General features: G+C 47.2%; 1 protein-coding gene across 2 annotated transcripts; it reads left to right on the top strand.

The window, feature by feature from the left end:
• Positions 1 to 2,203: 2,203 nt before the first annotated feature.
• Positions 2,204 to 16,046, top strand: FUT2 (fucosyltransferase 2). Of its 2 annotated transcripts, XM_037819603.1 has the most exons (3): positions 2,204 to 2,318; positions 12,680 to 12,884; positions 14,073 to 16,046. In XM_037819603.1, the coding sequence occupies exon 3, from the start codon at positions 14,075 to 14,077 to the stop codon at positions 15,092 to 15,094; it is 1,020 nt and encodes a 339-aa protein (XP_037675531.1). In that variant the 5' UTR covers positions 2,204 to 2,318; positions 12,680 to 12,884; positions 14,073 to 14,074; the 3' UTR covers positions 15,095 to 16,046. The 2 variants fall into 2 exon arrangements, with proteins under 2 accessions (XP_037675531.1, XP_037675532.1); XM_037819604.1 differs by lacking the exon at positions 12,680 to 12,884 and having other exon boundaries at positions 2,271 to 2,318.
• Positions 16,047 to 18,343: the final 2,297 nt, after the last annotated feature.

Below are 18,343 nucleotides of genomic sequence, written 5' to 3'. Positions count from 1 at the left end.
AAACACCTCATAATCCCTATTTCCTCCCCCCCATTATTGACCCCTAGTATTGGTATGGTTCGCTTGTCACTGTTGATGAAAGGATATTAAGATATTACTGTTAACTAGCTTGTAGCTTGCAATAGGTACTTTTTCTCCCATATGCCATTCTATTATTAACTCTTTAAACGAGTGTCACGCATTTGTACTAGTTCATGAAAGAACTGATTTACATTTGTAGTGTTCATCTTAAACATCGTCCAGCTCAAAGTTCGCTGTGTTATACAATCCCATATTTTAACCTCTAGCTTTCCTTCTGGTGACATACAAGACTCTATCAGCCCCTTTCAACCAAATTCACCTACAGTTAAGCACTATTACTTATAATCCCAATAATGAGCTACCTTCACCGCTTTCCATTTCCAAACATTTAAGTTCAACATTGTTAAAAATTCTGTACCTATCAGGCAATAGCTCCCCATTCTCTAGCCTCGTTTATCTCTTGATAACCTATATTCTAAGTTGTATGGCTATGAGTTTACATACTCTAGTTAGTTATATTAGTGAAATCATACAATATTTGTCCTTTTGTCTGATATTTCACTCAGCATTATGTTCTCAAGGTTCATCCACATTGTCACGTGCTTCAGGACTTCATTCCTTCTTATTGCTGACTAATATTCTATAGAAGGTATAGACCTCATTCTGTTTATCCATTCATTGATTGAAGGACACTTGGATTGCGTATTATATTAGTTAGAGTTCTCTAGAGAACCAACAAGAGATATCTGTAAATATAAGATTTTATAAAAGTGTCTCACACAACTGTGGGGATGCACGAGTTCAAATTCTGTAGGGCAGGCAGCGAACTGGCAACTCCGATGAAGATGATCAATGAATTCCTCAGGAGATGCCCACTGGCTGGAGAAGTGAAGGTCATCTCTCTTTCTCCCTTGAATGTCTTCAACTGATTGAATTAAATCCAGCAGATTGGATTTTCTCATTGAGAAAGATAGGCCCTTCGTTGATGTAATCAGTCAAGATGTAACCAATTGACTGATGATTTAATAATCCAGCCTTCTGGTTTATTAACCAGCCACAAATGTCCTTGCAGTAACGGTTAGGCCAGTGCTTGCTTGGCCAGACACCTGGACACTATCACCTGGCCAAGTTGACACATGAACCTAACCATCACAGATTATTTTTTTCTTTTGGCAGTTGTGAATAATGCCTCTATGAACGTCGTGAGCAAATGTTTGTGCGTGTCCCTGCTTTCAGGTCATCTGGGTATATCAATATTTAGTTTTCTGAGGAACTGCCAAACTGTCTTCTACAGTGGCTGTACCATTTTACATGCCCACCAGCAGTGAATGAGTGTTCCTATTTCATCATATCCTCTCAACACTCATAGTTTCCTGTTTGTTTAATAGTGGCCATTTTAGTGGGTATGAAATGGTATTTCATTGTGGTTTTGATTATAGCTCATTGTGGTTCTGATTTGCATTTCCCTATAGCTAGTGAAGCTGAGCATCTATTTATGTGCTTTTTAGCCATCTGTATTTCCTCTTTGGAAAAATGTCTATTCACATCTTTTGCCCATTTTATAATTGGGTTGTTTGTTTTTTTATTGTTGAGTTATGGGATTCTTTTTTATATATACTGTCTATTAAATCCTTTTTTATTATGTGGTTCCCAAATAATTTCTCCCAATGAGTACGCTGCCTTGTCACCCTTTTGACAAAGTCCTTTGACTCACAGAAGTATTCAATCTTGAGGAGATCCCCGTTTATCTATTTTTTCTTTTATTGCTTGTGCTTTGGGTGTAAGATCTAAGAAACTACCTCCTATCACCAGGCCTTGAAGATGTTTCCCTACATTTTCTTCCAGAAGTGTTATGGTACTGACCCTTATATTGAGGTCTTTGATCCCCTTTGAGTTAATTTTTGTATAGGCTGTGAGGTAGGGGTCCACTTTCATTCCTTTCTAGCTGATCCTTGACAAAATACATCAACTCAGGACCCTAAGGGGGTCAGAATCAGGAAGCGCCAGGCCGAACTGGATTCTGTCCCCTTCCTCCAGGCTGCCTTCCTGGCCTGATTCCAGGCCCTGCAGCCTGGCAGGCCCGTGTGGAGGCGGGAGGGGCCGCAGGCTCAGCTCCCTTCTGCAGTCCAGCCACCACGCCTCCCAGGCAGATCTGGGGTGGGGTTTGCTTGTTGTTGGAGCAGGAAGTTTCATCGAGATTTTTTCTGTCCTGGATGAAGACACCAACCCTGAGAGTGTGCTGAACTGACCTCTGAGCCACCTGCCACTCACTGCCTGGCTCCTGCGGCCTGCACCAGGTGAGACATGGCCCCCACCACCAGCCCCACAGCTCACACACACACAGCAGGGAGCTGTGAACAGACCCCAGAGGGAATCCAGCTCAGGGATTCAGGAGATGAAGACTTGGATATGGCCTCCGTGGTCCCTGATTCCTTCTGGGATGTACTAACCGCCCCCCACCCACCCACCCAGGGTCTCAGGACGTGGAGGGCCCATCCCTGTCCCTGCCCCTCGTGGCCCGGGCACCTACCCCTCAGCCTCCCAGCACACCAGCCAGCTGCCCTGCCCAACCTCTCATCTGCCTCCTTCTTGGCGGATCTATTGCTGAAGCCCCCCTATCCCCCGTCTGGGTCAGCAGCCCCCTCCATCCACGCACCCCCAGCCGGCTTCCTCTCCTTCCTTTTCCCTCCCTGTCCCGTTCCCAGTTACCGCAATTCCCAGGAATCAACCTGACTGTAGGAGTGCAGGCAGGTATTTTCAGTAACTGGATTTTCCTGTTTCCATCCCCAGGGCCTGCTCCCCCTTGGCCACTGGCTCAAGCCACAGGGCCGGGCCCCGCTCTCCCTGCTCCCCAGCCTGGGTCACGGCCTCTCTCCTGGGCCTGAGAACCAAGTGGAGCGTTTCAAAGGGGTGGCCCGATATTTTTGTCCTCGGCACCTCTCTCTTCCCCAGAGTCGTGCTTATGGTGGGAATTTGGGAGAAGCCCGAAGGCAGCTGGGTACTTTTTCGGGGATGTCACAACTGATTTAGCATTTTGGGGGTGGAGGATGGGACAGGGCGACCGTGTTGCAGCGTAGACCACGTGGCACTGTGCCTCAGGGGGACACAGCAGGCCCCGAGCCGAGGCGGAGCTGGGGTCACTGGGCCTCAGAGCGACACTTCCGAGCTTGCCAGATGGAGGAGGCTGACAGGAGGTAAGCAGGGAACAGGATATGCCAATCACAGGGCGGCTGAGCAAGGGCCCGGAGGTGAGACCAGGGTTTGCGGGTGCCAAGGGAGGGGACAACCAATGAAGCAGAGAGACGTCGTTCTAGAACATTCCTCCTTTCTTTTCACCCAAGGAAACTTGCTTTATTGTCTTTCTGTTTGCTCTACACACATTTCCATGTGGATGGAGAGAATTGGACAGGACAAAGTTCAAAGCAAATTATCCGCAGACATTGGCGGTCCCCGGAGCTGAGGGACGGGTTTCCCGGGTCCCCTGGCCATCACCCGCCCCCTCTCCACCCACTCCGGGGGCCTCAGCCAGACTGGGGGCTGCTCCAGGCTCCCCCCTGGGCCACGTGGTCTGGGCCAGTCCCTTTGCTGGGGGGTCGTTGTTAACTTGCACTAAGACGGTGGCGTCGGGGTGCAGGGTGGGGGGCACATTTGGCCCAAGCCAGACCCGACCGTGAATCTGGGGTGTTCTCAGCCCTGCTTGGAATATGGTGGGGCAGCCGATGTGGTCAAATGTTGGGTGGCTTTGTCCTCACGCAGCCCTGGGAGGGAGAAGCTTCTCCCACCCCCACCTTACAGACAACAAGGCAGGTCAAGTTCAAGGTCAAGGTCAGGCGGCTCAAGACACCAAGCCTGAATCAGGGCCCGGCTCCTGCCCAAGTCAGGTCGGGGAGGCCGCGTGCCCCGATCCTGGGCCTCCACGAGGGGAGGGGACGGCCAGGAGCCATCAGGGACACCCGGCCCTTCTTTTTTTTTTTTTTTTTGCTCTTTACTTTTATTTTTTTTATTTTTTTATTTTTTTATTTTTTTATTTTTTTTTAAATGCAATTTTATTGAGATATAATCACACAACATACAATCATTCAAAGTGTACAATCAGTCATTAACAGCATCGTCACATAGTTGTGCTTTCATCACCACAATCAAACTCTGAATCTTTTCATTACTCCAAAAATAAAATTAAAATAAAAAACAATATCCAAAATGCCCCATTCCCCTCCTCCCCCCATTGTTCATTTACTTTTTTTTTTTTTAATCTTCATTTTATTGAGATATATTCACACACCACGCAGTCATACAAAACAAATCGTACTTTCGATTGTTTACAGTACCACCACACAGCGGCACATTCATCACCCAAATCAATCCCCGACACCTTCATTAGCACACACACAAAAACAACAAGAATAATAATTAGAGTGAAAAAGAGCAATTGAAGTAAAAAAGAACACTGGGTACCTCTGTCTGTTTGTTTCCTTCCCCTATTTTTCTACTCATCCATCCATAAACTAGACAAAGTGGAGTGTGGTCCTTATGGCTTTCCCAATCCCATTGTCACCCCTCATAAGCTACATTTTTATACAATTGTCTTTGAGATTCATGGGTTCTGGGTTGTATTTTGATAGTTTCAGGTATCCACCACCAGCTACCCCAATTCTTTAGAACCTAAAAAGGGTTGTCTAAATTGTGCGTAAGAGTGCCCACCAGAGTGACCTCTCGGCTCCTCCTGGACTCCCTCTGCCACCGAAGCTCACCTCATTTCCCCTCACATCCCCCCTCTGGTCAAGAAGATGTTCTCCGTCCCACGATGCAGGGTCTACATTCCTCCCCGGGAGTCATATTCCACGTTGCCAGGGAGATTCACTCCCCTGGGTGTCTGATCCCACGTAGCGGGGAGGGCAGTGATTTCACCTTTCAAGTTGGCTTAGCCAGAGAGAGAGGGCCACATCTGAGCAACAAAGAGGCATTCGGGAGGAGGCTCTTAGGCACAACCATAGGGAGGCCTAGCCTCTCCTTTGCAGCAACCGTCTTCCCAAGGGTAAAACCTGTGGTAGAGGGCTCAACCCATCAAACCACCAGTCCCCTATGTCTGTGGTCATGTTAGCAACCATGGAGGTGGGGTAGGCGAATACCCTGCATTCTCCACAGGCTCCCCAAGGGGCCGGCCCTTCTTTTTACCCAACCAGGACACTCGCCTGCCTGTCTTCCTGTTTGCCATCTACAGGTTGGGAGGGGACACCAAGGTCTCACCGCTCAGGGGCTCCCACCTCCTGAGTACCTGGAGCTGGATAGGACACGGGTCGGGGGAAAGGAGACGCCAGGCAGGGAGATGTCCCTGGAGCCCGGAGCGGGGAGGGAGGGAGGGGACGGGGCCGGCCTGGCCTGGGGCGCAGGAGACCCCCGTTGCTTCCTGCTGCCCAGGGCTGGGGACACCGGGAGCTGGAGGGACACTGTCCCTGCCACCAAGGAGCTGCGTGAGACCCAGGGGCAGCGAGGGAGACTGCGCTGGAGGGAAAGAGACCTGGAGACAGGACAGGAGGGGACCGAGCCGGGCCAGGGCTGGGATGTGCGGAAGCAAAGTCACCCCCACCTGGCGCTCTCGGCCTTTCTGTCTCTCACTTCTCTGTCTCTGTCCATCTCCTTCCTTCCTTCCTTCCTCCCTTCCTTCCTTCCTTCTCTCCTTCCCTCCTTCCCTTCTTCTGTTACTGGTAGAAAACACGGTCCCAGGTAGTCAGGCCCACCTTATCCCGCATCAAACGGAGAAACAAATCTCTTTCTTTGGTGAGAAGGTGAGTTCATTGAAGATGCAGCAACAAGGAACTGGAGGAAAGAAAAACCTTTCAAGCCCAGTTCAAAGTGAGAAGAACTGGCTGGCCTTTTATAACCCCAAACAGATAAAGAAATGGCCAGAAGCCAGAAGAAAGCAGAAAGGAAAAAAAAAAAAATAGAAGAGAGAAAGCTGTTCTGTCAGCATCTCCTTGTTATCTTGAAGTCCTGAAGTCCTCCCCTTATTCAGGTTTGTTTTTCAAAAAGCCAGTTCTTTATCAAACCATATGGTGGTTTCCTCCTGTGGGCAATGCTGGGAAAGTTCCTGGGAGCAGAGAGCAAGTTTTTTTTTGTTGCTGAGATTAGAACAGCAAGTTATTTTAACAAGGGCTTTTCATGGTCAGAATAACTCAAGGCTGCTTGAATGAAGTGATCTTAATAAGCAGTTTTTTCTCCTATTGGCTATTGAAGACTATACTAAGCATTTTCCAGATGAAGAATTATATTGAAGATTTTCTACTTATCCAGCTATCCGTCCTTCCTTCCCTCCTGTTGGAAAGAATGCTATACCTAAAAGAGAATAAGGCTTACACGATTGTGGAGGAGAAAAGAATTTAGTCACGATTTTGCAAGCACTGAGGCACAGCTAGAAATGTGGCGGGCCGGCCGCACCAAGAACACAGCAGCAGTTATAGCAATAGCGGGCCCCGCCCCTGTTTCCCCATTGGCTGCGTCCTCCAGAGGTTACAGCCTATCAGAGAGAGCCAACGAGTCCGCCTATGGGATTTTGAATCGTACAGCCTATCAGAGAGAGTTAACTAGTGTCAATTTCTCCCCCGGAGTTCCGGCCTTTGATCATACCCCACATCACTCTACATTGCAGTAGCCCTGGTTATTTTTCCCATATAAGGGCTGGCGCTGGTTCTAGGCTTACATTATGGCTTTTCTCTCTCCTTCCCTTTCCCACGGGACCAGCTGAAGCCAGTTCTGCCACCGAGTCTCCATTTTCCCTATTCCATGTTGCCTTTATATGAAAGCTAAACGTAACCCTTTCTTACACCTCCCTCCTTCCATCCTTCCCTCCCTCCCTCCCTTCCTTCCTTCTACCTTTCCACAGGCATTTCCCTTGGCTTCTGGGCATCTCATGTTCTTTGCTTGGCAAATTCAGAGACAGACAGCGAAGCCAAGTGCACTCCTTGCCCTTGATGTGGTTACAATCCAAAATGAAGAAAGAGAAAAACACCCAGAAGTGGGGAGAAGGCCTGGGCCACTCTGCTCGGGAGCCACCAGCAGGGACGCGCTCCCTGCCTCCTGCTTTCTAGTCCCCGGGGAATCCCTCTCCACACAGAGTCGAGTGGGGATCTTGAGGGATCTTGAGGGATCTGCACGAGACCTAAAGAGCAGCACGGCCTCCGGGGAGCTGGAGCCGTGAAGCTTCGGGGTCCCGTGGTGGCTCCAGCTCCCCCTCGGGGTGTCCCCTCCCAGCTTGAATTCCCAGGGCTGAACCCTGCTCGGGCTTTCTCTAATTTACTTTGGATATGGCTCAGGGAGGCTGCACTAGCCGGGCTCTACAACACCCCTTAGTGGCCAGGCTACTTCAAATGAGCTAAGTTAGAATTTTAAATTGGGTCCAGGTGGAAGTCAGGTGCAATGCAGACGAGAAGCCAAGGCCATGGGCACGAGGAAAGAGTTTGTTCCTATCCCATTGGGAAGGGGAGCCACGAGGGGTCAACGGGAAACACCATCGGCTCGGGGGAGCTCAACTGGCAGGTGTTTGGGGGCCTGGGCAGAGCGTGGGGACCCAAGGACTTGTGCCTTTATTGCAGTCCTGGGTGGGGATTGGGAGGTTTCCCATGGGAGACCAAGGATTGGTTGGTTTAGAGCAAACGTGTGTGAAAAGGTGAAGGGACTGGGGGTCCGACGGCAGTGGGGATGGTTCGTTAGCCTCAGATTTGGGGTGCGGTGTGTGGGTGCCGTGGGTGGTGGCCACAGACGCAGGTTTGGGCTCTGGCTCTGGGGGAGTTTACGCCCCAAGACTAGAGAGCTGCTTATTAACAAGGTCGAAGGTCAGCACTGAGGCGGGGGCTCAGGCAAAAGTGTGATGGACACTGTTCCAGTTTGCTGATGCTGCCGGGATGCAAAATACCAGAGACAGATCGGCTTTTATAAAGGGGGTTTATTTGATTACACAATTACAGTCTTAAGGCCATAAAGTGTCCAAGGTAAGACATCAACAATTGGGTACCTTCACTGGAGGATGGCCAATGGCGTCTGGACAACCTCTGTTAGCTGGGAAGGCACGTGGCTGGCGTCTGCTCCAGAGTTCTGGTTTCAAAATGGCTTTCTCCCAGGACGTTCCTCTCTAGGCTTCAGCTTCTCTCCAAAATGTCACTCTCAGTTGCTCTTGGGGCGTTTGTCCTCTCAGCTTCTCAGGAGCAAGTCTGCTTTCAACAGCTGTCTCCAAAATGTCTCTCATCTGCAGCTCCTCTCTTCTCAGCTCCTGTGCGTTCTTTAAAGTGTCCCTCTTGGCTGTAGCAAGCTTCCTCCTTCTGTCTGAGCTTATATAGGGCCCTAGTAAACTAATCAAGGCTCACGCTGAATGGGCGGGGCCGCACCTCCATGGAAACTATCCAATCAGAGTCATCACCCATAGTTGGGTGGGGCACATCTCCATGGAAACACTCAAAGAATTACAATCTAATCAACACTAATATGTCCGCCCACAGAAGATTGCATCAAAGATAATGGCATTTATGGAGACATAATACATTCAAACTGGCACAGATGCTGAAGACACACAAAATTTTGATGGTGATGACAGAGTCCCGCAACAAACCCCAGTCAGCTTCTCCAGGCTTCTAAGTTCACATTCCCGAGGGAGAGGATCTGCTTCGTGTGGTTTATCCCTTTGAACATCACGGACCCGGCAATGGATGGGCCATCATCGGGCCCAGTCTCACATGATAACTTCCACCCCCAAAGGTGGGCTCACCCCCTGGGAATGGCCCAAGGGGCGCTCAACCCCGCAGGGTTGGTTCATCTGAGATCCAGGCATCTCGTGGACGCTGCTGTGTTTCTCCTGAAAAGACCTCACTCCCGTGACCTTAGTTGGCTCCGAGGGTTTCCGTGACTTAGAATTCGGAATCAGCGATGTTGCTAAGTCAGGGTGCCGCTGTGCCAACTTTTAACAGCCATAATTAAGCCGGAAGAGGAGGACACCTGCAAAGCTTCTGGCAGCTTCCAGGTCTCAGACCCGCTGTTCTCCTTTCCCAGACCCTGGGTTCAATACTCTGGTCAGGGATGGCAGGCCCTGGGATGGGAAACTGGAATCCTTTGAACTTTAACCTACCTTTGTTCGGAGGCTTCAAGATATGCTGCAAAAAATCCTAGAAGATAATGTAGGGAGACATCTTCAAGACCTTGTATTAGGAGGTCACTTCCTAGACCTTACACCCAAAGCACAAGCAACAGAGGAAAAAATAGATAAATGGAAACTCCTCAAGCTTAGAAGTTTCTGTACCTCAAAGGAATTTGTCAAAAAGGTGAAGAGGCAGCCAACTCAATGGGAAAAAATTTTTGGAAACCATGTATCTGACAAAAGACTGATATCTTGCATATATAAAGAAATCCTACAACTCAATGACAACAGTACAGACAGCCCAATTATAAAATGGGCACAAGATATGAAGAGACAGTTCTCTGAAGGGGAAATACAAATGGCCAAAAAACACATGAAAAAATGTTCAGCTTCACTAGCTATTAGAGAGATGCAAATTAAGACCACAGTGAGACACCATCTCACACCGATTAGAATGGCTGCCATTAAGCAAACAGGAAACTACAAATGCTGGAGGGGATGTGGAGAAATTGGAACTCTTATTCATTGTTGGTGGGACTGTATAATGGTTTAGTAACTCTGGAAGACAGTCTGGCAGTTCCTTAGAAAACTAGATATTGAGTTACCCTTCAATCCAGCGATTGCACTTCTCGGTATATACCTGGAAGATCTGAAAGCAGTGATGTGAACAGATTCTGTATGCCAATGTTCATAGCAGCATTATTCACAATTGCCAAGAGATGGAAACAACCAAATGTCCTTCAACAGAAGAGTGGATAGATAAAATGTGGGATATACACACAGTGGAATACTACGCGGCAGTAAGAAGGAACGACGTTGTGAAACATATGACAACATGGATGAACCTTGAAGACATAATGCTGAACAAAATAAGCCAGGCACAGAAAAAGAAATACTATATGCTACCACTAATGTGAGCATTGCTGGGAAAGAATCCAGGGGTGTTGGGCTTCCCCACCTCGATGGTTGCTGATGTGCTCACAGACATTGGGGACTGGTGGTTTGATGGGCTGAGCCCTCTACCATGGGACTTGCCCTTGGGAAGACTGTTACTGCAAAGGAGAGGGTAGGCCAGCTTATAATTGTGCCTAAGTGTCTCCTCCTGAATGCCTCTTTGTTGCTCAGATCTGTCCCTCTCTCTCCAGCTAAGCCAACTTGGCAGATGAAATCACTGCCCTCCCCACTATGTGGGATCTGACACCCAGGGGTGTAAATACCCCTGGCAACCTGCAATATGACTCCCAGGGAGGAGTCTGGACCTGGCATCATGGGATGGTGTATTAGTTAGGGTTTTCTCGGCAAACGGAATCAATGAGAGGTATATATGACTATAGAATTTATAAAAGTGACTCACGATTAACTGTACAAATATTAGAAAACTCTTCCATGAACCAGAACAAATGTATGACAATACAACTAGAAGTTAATAATAGAGGGGCATATAGGGAAGAAATATATACCTATTGTAAACTATATACTACAGTTAGTAGTATTTAAACATTCTTTCATAAACAGTGACAAATGTACTATACCAACACTACAAGTCAACAATTGAGGGGGGTTGGTTAAGGATATGGGAGGATTTGAGTTTCCTTTTCTTTTTTCTTTTTTTTTTTCTTTTCTCATCTTTCACTTTATTTCTTGTCTGGAGTAATGAAAAGTTTCTAAAAATTGAACAAAAATTAAGTGTGGTGATGGATGCACAGCTGTATGAGGGTACCAGGGGCAACTGATTGTACACTTTGGATCTTTGCATAATTGTATGGTATCTAAACAATCCCAATAAAAATTAAAAAAAAAAAGTGACTCACGCTACTGTGGGGATGCACGAGTCAAAATTCTGTAGGGCAGTCAGCAAACTGTCAACTCCAAGGAAGATGTCCGACGAACTCCTCAGGACACGCTTCTCTGGGCAGCCGAAGAAGTGAATGTTCTCTATCTGTCTTGCTTATAAGTCTTCAACTGATTAATTGGATTAAATCCAGCCAATTGCATTCTCTCATTGCAGAAGACACCCCCTTCGGTGAGTCATCAGTCACAGCTGCAGCCAATTGACTGATAATTTAATAAACCAGCCTGTTGGTTTATTAACCAACCACAAATGTCCTTGCAGCAATTAGGCCAGTGCTTGCTTGACCAGACACCTGGGTACTATCACCTGGCCAAGTTGACACATGAACCTAACCATCACAGATGGAGAACATCTTCTTGACCAAAAGGGGGATGTGAAGTGAAATGAAATAAGTTTCAGTGGCTGAGAGATTCCAAAAGAGCCGAGAGGTCACTCTGGTGGACACTCTTATGCACAATATAGACAACCCTTTTTAGGTTCCAATGAATTGGAATAGCTAGCAGTAAATACCTGAAACTGTCAAACTGCAACCCAGAACCCTTGAATCTTGAAGACTATTGTATAAAAACGTAGCTTATGAGGGGTGACAATGTGATTGGGAAAGCCATATGGACCACACTCCCCTTTGTCCAGTGTATGGATGGATGAGTAGACAAACAGGGGCAAAAAAAAAAAAAAAAATGCACCCAGTGATCTTTTTTACTCCAATTGTTCTTTTCACTTTAATTTTTATTCTTATTACTTTTATGTGTGTAGTAATGAAAGTATTCAAAAATTAATTTTGGTGATAGATGCACAACTATCTGGTGGTACTGTGAACAATTGATTTTGTGCTTTGTATGACTGTATGGTATGTGAACATATCTCAATAAAAAATTGAATTATTTAAAAAAAGATATGCTGCAATTAAAGTCTGCTCATGGGGAAGAGTTTTAAGACTGGATACAGAGCTCACATTCATTGGGGGTAAGTGGCAAGGCCTTTGGAAGAGTTCAGAGGTCAGGTTTCAGAGTTTATTCCTTGGGTTTTTCCCAGATATCTCCATTCCTGGCTCCCAGGCTCCAGTCTTGGTCAATCGGTGTCCATACCTGTATTTTGACCATGGCCACATGATCAAGGTGCTGGTCCAGCCTTGACTGTGAAATGACCAAGTGCATCATCATTTTCAACCTCCTCTTTAGTGACATGAAAAGTGTGTCCTGTGGCGAAATTAAATAACGCTTGATGTCCTTCTCCTCACTGGCTGCTAGTAAAGCAAGGGAGAGCCAGAATCAACCCCTTTCCTACTTTCCTTTTCTTGTATCTTCTCTGTTTATTCTCAGCAACCACATCTTGAAAGTCTTGTCCTTTTTGGGGGGGCCACTCATTTGTCCAAAGGGATCCCAGGCAACAGCTTTAACAAACGACTTCACTCTACAAACCATGGGTTCAAGTTTTCTGTCCTGGGGTGGGGAACTGTCACTGTGTCCCACCTCCAGTGATACCATGGCATGTCCCACATGTTTTCTAATTTCTGTTGGAGCCAAAGTTGAAAAGAACAGGTTGTATAATTGCTCAAAAATAAGGGGATTTTCTGGGATTTCTCAGCTGGGAAGTGAGGTGCTCTTGGGTTCTCGTTGCACATCTGCTCAGGTCTCTTCTGGTCACTAGATTTCTCTGCTTCGACCTCACACAACCCATCACAGGTGCTCCAGCCCCTGCTCTCTTTCAACGTCACTGGCTAACTGCCTCGTGGATATTTTGATGAAAATACCCAAGAGAGAGAATTTGATTGGCCCAACTCATCCTTTGGAGCTGGCCTACACCTGTTGTAGGTCACTGACCAATGACTGGAGAAGCCATCTGGAAGCCAGGTGTCCATCTCTCACTCAGGTGGCTGCAGCCAAGAAGGTAGGAAAGGTCAGGTGGCTGGGTCTTTGTTGGGTGAGGCAATTTCTCTCCAAAGAGGACGTAGACAGGGCACACCAAAACGGACATCTCTAGAAACCAAATCCCCAGTAAATGGTAGGTACATACACTTGTACTCACCATATATAGACACCAACAAATGTACACTCACAGAGTACAAACACCCACACTGAAACACACAATGCTTACACACGCAAAGTATACACACCGATGTACACAAATACTCTATACAGATGCACCATGCGATCACAACCACCTAGACACTATACTGAAACATATACATGTACATAATATATACACATCATATGGTACAATGTACACATGTCTATCTGCATGCACGCACTTTCAAATATACCCATATATATGCACAATGTACAGAAACCCCCACATGCACGTACAAAGCCTATACATGTTCCTGTAATTCACAGGCCATGTGTAGAGATAATGCTTAAACCCCCACATATGAACATAATGCATACACACACATAAGCACATACTGTATTTGCAAACCCCAAGTATATACACATGTTTTAGTTTCCTTGGCTGCTCAAGCAAATACCATGCAATGGGTTGGCTTAAATGATGGGAATATATGGGCTCATAGTTTGGGGGCTAGAAGTCCAAATCAAGGCATTGTCAAGATGATGCTTTCTCCCTAAAGACTGTGGTGGTCTGGGTCTGACTGCTGGTGATCCTTGGTCCTGGGATCCTCTGTCACATGGCATTGCACATGGCGGCCTCTCCTGGACGCTCTCTTCTCTCCCAGGTTCCATTGACTTTTGGCTTCTTTCATCCTATGGCTTCCTCTCTATCCATCTGACTTTCATTCTGCATATAAAGGACTCCAATAATAGCATTAAGATCCATCCTGATTGAGTTGACTCACACCTTAACTGAAGTAACATCATCAAAAGGTCCTACTTACAATGGGTTCACACCCACAGGAATGGATTGCATTTAAGAACATGTTTTTCTGGGGTTTGTAGAGCTCCAAACCACCGCAACATTATTTACGTGCACACACAAACTGTATGTAAACACTCCCCTACCCCCACCCACACAGTATCTGCACACACAACACCATAGCTGCATTCAGGCACCACCCAGGGCCTCAGGCTACTGCCTCCACCCTCCCTGAGCTAATGTTCCCTGCTTTCCTTCCCCTGACAGCCATGCTCATCGCTCAGACACCCTTCTCCTTCCCTGCAGCCCACTTCCTCCTCTTTGTCTTCACGGCTTCCACCATATTTCACCTTCAGCAGCGGATAGCGAAGATTCAACCAACACAGGAGTTACAGGTGCCAGTGACGGAGAGCCCCACTAGCACTAGCCACCAGCTCAGGGGCATGTGGACGGTCAACGTGCAAGGGCGTCTGGGGAACCAGATGGGCGAGTACGCCACGCTGTATGCACTGGCCAAGATGAATGGGCGGCCAGCCTTCATCCCTGCTCAGATGCACAGCACGCTCGCGCCCATCTTCAAAATCACCCTCCCCGTCCTGCACGGCGATGTGGCCAGCCGGATCCGCTGGAGGAACTACCACCTGAACGACTGGATGGAGGAAGAGTACCGCCACATCCCAGGCGAGTACGTCCGCCTCACGGGCTACCCCTGCTCCTGGACCTTCTACCACCACCTGCGCCCCGAGATCCTCCAGGAGTTCACCCTGCACGACCACGTACGGGAGGAGGCCCAGGCCTTCCTGCGGGGGCTCCGGGTGAACGGGAGCCGGCCAGGCACCTTTGTGGGGGTCCACGTCCGCCGGGGGGACTACGTCCACGTCATGCCGCGGGTGTGGAAGGGCGTGGTGGCCGACCAGGGGTACCTACAAGAGGCCCTGGGCTGGTTCCGGGCCCACCACCACTCTCCGGTCTTCGTGGTCACCAGCAACGGCATGGCCTGGTGTCGGGAGAACATTGACGCCTCCCGTGGAGATGTGGTATTTGCTGGCAATGGCATTGAGGGTTCCCCTGCCAAGGATTTTGCACTGCTCACACAGTGCAACCACACGATCATGACCATCGGCACCTTCGGGATCTGGGCCGCCTACCTGGCTGGGGGAGACACCGTCTACCTGGCCAACTACACCCTCCCAGACTCTCCCTTCCTCAAAGTCTTCAAGCCGGAGGCAGCCTTCTTGCCAGAGTGGGTGGGGATTGCAGCAGACTTATCCCCACTACTCAAGCACTGACCCTGCCTACCCTTGGCTCCTTCTTCCCCTTTTCTAGCTCCCCCAAGATCAGTTCCAAGGCACGAGCACAGTGTTACATATACCAGGAATCCTCCCTCTTGTATCAGGATGCTTTGAATTGAAAGCAACAGAAGTTCCAACCAAAGTGTTTCAATGACGTATTCATGAATCTCGTGCCACAGGAAGACCAGTGGTGGCACATCTTCAGGATTGGTTGGTTCTGCAGTTCCATGACATCATCAGTGACCCCAGTTTCATTCATCTTCTTCCTTCCTCTTAGCCTGGCTCCCTTGTGGTCCGAAGATGGCTGCCACACGTCCGAGTGACACATGCAGGCAACCTCTTCCAGAGGCAGATAAAAGAGGCTGTTCGGGAGAACCTAAGATGGCGCCTAGGTGAGACAGGGCAAAATAACACCTCCGTGAAAAATACTAGATAAAAATCAGAAGGTGACCCAGAATACCGGTTTCAGCGATGCACCAGCTGGACAAGGTCTGCTAGAACCACAGAGGCCATATACTTGGTCAAAATGGGAGTGTGCCTTCTGAGATGAGTGAGTAAGCCAGCTGAAAAACCTGCAGCCACGCTGCAGTGTGGGGAAGCCAGGGGTTGGCATTTGAAGATGGACTGTTTTTTAAAAAAAAAAAAAACAAAACTCAGCAGCGGCTGCATTTGCGATGGTGAAAACCGCGCAGTGAAGCACGGCAGAAGCAGTCTGAGCAGGCCTCTCAGTGTCTGGCGTGGAGGCTAGCCTGCTGCAGATTCCCTCAAGGCCAGGGGAGCGGAGGGGAGAGCCAGAAGGAGAAAGAAACACCGCTGCTTGCAGCTGCTCCCCAATGGACTGAAGACACTCCTGCCCGGGGCCATGCCCACAGCCCAGAGCAGAGCCAGTTGTCCTGGAGCTGGGAAGGAGGAACTGTGCGAGGAGAGGGGAGGGGTGGAGATGCCCCATTCAGCCATCTTTGCATCAGGCTGAGAGTGCCCCTGCACAGCCCGGCAGCCCGGAGCTTCCCTTGAGGGATGGCGCGCACTGGTGACGTAGCATATCCTTCCCTCAGCGGATGTCCTGGAAGATCACAGCTGAGAAGGGGGGCCTGCTCGGAAAACCCAGGGACGCTACGTCAATGCCAGTGGTTTGTGGGTCAGCATCAGAGAGGATCGGGAGCAGAACTGAAATGAAGGCTTAGACTCTTGCAACAGCCCTGAATCTCCAGGAACACCTGGGAGGTTTGAATATTATAGCTGCCCTGCCTCCCTAGCCACCCAGATACACGCCCCACATTCAGGGCGGACGACTCCAGCAACACACCCAAATTGAGTTCACCAACTGAACCCCACAAGAATCATTTCCCCACAACCACAAGAACAAAGTTGAGAACTGACTTGAGGGGTATAGGTGACTTGCAGACGTCATCTGCTGGTTAGAGAAAGTGTACGCCACCAACTTGTATTTCTGAAAAATTAGATAGGTATTTTTTTTTTTTTTTACAACTTGAAAGAACCCTATCAAGCAAAGCAAATGCCAAGAGGCCAAAAACAACAGAAAACCTTAATGCATATGATAAAACCAGATGATATGGAGAACACAATCCCAAAGACCCAAATCAAAATATCAGAAGAGACACAGTACTTGGCACAATTAATCAAAGAACTACAATCGTGGAATGAAAACATGGCAAAGGATATAAAGGACATGAAGAAGACCATGGAACAGGATATAAGGGACATAAAGAAGACCCTAGAAGAGCATAAAGAAGACATTACAAGAGTAAATAAAAAAATAGAAGATCTTATGGAAATAAAAGAAACTGTTGGCCAAATTAAAAAGACTCTGGATATTCACAATACAAGATTAGAGGAAGTTGAACAATGACTCAGTGTCCTAGAAGTCCACAGAACAGAAAATGAAAGAACAAAAGAAAGAATGGAGAAAAAAATAAAAAAAATCGAAATGGATCTCAGGGATACAATAGATAAAATAAAACATCCAAACTTGACTCATTGGTGTCCCAGAAGGGGAAGAGAAGGGTAAAGGTCTAGAAAAAGTATTCAAAGAAATTGTTGGGGAAAACTTCCCAAGCCTTCTACACAATATAAATACACAAAGAATAAATGCCCAGCTAACTCCAAATAGAATAAATCCAAATAAACCCACTCTGAGACATATTCTGATCAGACTGTCAAATACTGAAGAGAAGGAGCAAGTTCTGAAACCAGCAAGAGAAAAGCAATTCACCACATACAAAGGAAACAACATAAGACTAAGTAGTGACTACTCAGTGGCCACCATGGAGGCGAGAAGGCAGTGGCATAACATGTTTAAAATACTGAAAGAGAAAAATTTCCAACCAAGAATACTTTATCCAGCAAAACTCTCCTTCAAATTTGAGGGAGAGCTTAAACTTTTCACAGACAAACAAATGCTGAGAGATTTTGCTAATAAAAGACTTGCCCTACTTCAGATACTAAAGGGAGCCCTACCAACAGAGAAACAAAGAAAGGAGAAAGAGATATAGAGAATTTTAACAGACATATATAGAACCTTACATCCCAAGCTACCAAGACACTCATTTTTCTTTAGTGATCATGGATCTTTCTTCAGAATGGACTAATATGCTGGGACATAAAACAAGCCTCAATAAATTAAAAAAAAAAAAAAAAAGATTGGATATACGCAAAGCACATTCTCTGACCACAATGGAATACAAATAGAAGTCAATAATCTGTGAATTGTAACTCCACTATTTACTTCCTACATGATATAAAATACACAAACTCTAATGACAAATCAGTGGTTTTGAATGCAACGTAAAATATGTAAGTTTTGACAAGAACTATATAAAGGTGGGGGAATGGAGAAGCATAGGAGCATAGTTTATGTGTCCTATTGAAGTTAAGTTGGTATCAAAGAGAAACAAGATTGTTATAGATTTAAGAGTTTAATTTTAAGCCCCACAGTAAACACAAAGAAATTATCAGAATATGACCATAGAAATGAAAAGTAGAGTATGGGTTAAGAGAAATGGGGGAAGGGGCAATGGGGAGTCAAGAAATGAGTGTAGGGTTGCTGTTTGAGGTGAAGGGAAATTTCTAGTAATGGATGGTGGGAAAGAGATAGCATTACAACATTCTAAATATGATTAATCCCAGTAATGGAATGCTAGGGAGGGGATAGAATGTGAAGATTTAGGCTGTATATATGTTTCCACAATTGAGAGAAAAAAAAAAAAGGACAGTCTAAATAGATGA

The sequence above is a fragment of the Choloepus didactylus genome, chromosome 27 (genome assembly GCF_015220235.1).
Source record: "Choloepus didactylus isolate mChoDid1 chromosome 27, mChoDid1.pri, whole genome shotgun sequence".
Classification (NCBI taxonomy): domain Eukaryota; kingdom Metazoa; phylum Chordata; class Mammalia; order Pilosa; family Megalonychidae; genus Choloepus; species Choloepus didactylus.
This window is presented reverse-complemented; position numbering and strand designations above follow the sequence as displayed.

Excerpts from the sequence above, each read along its gene's own strand:
- FUT2 (XM_037819603.1), top strand. The coding sequence starts at position 14,075 with ATGCTCATCGCTCAGACACCCTTCTCCTTCCCTGCAGCCCACTTCCTC.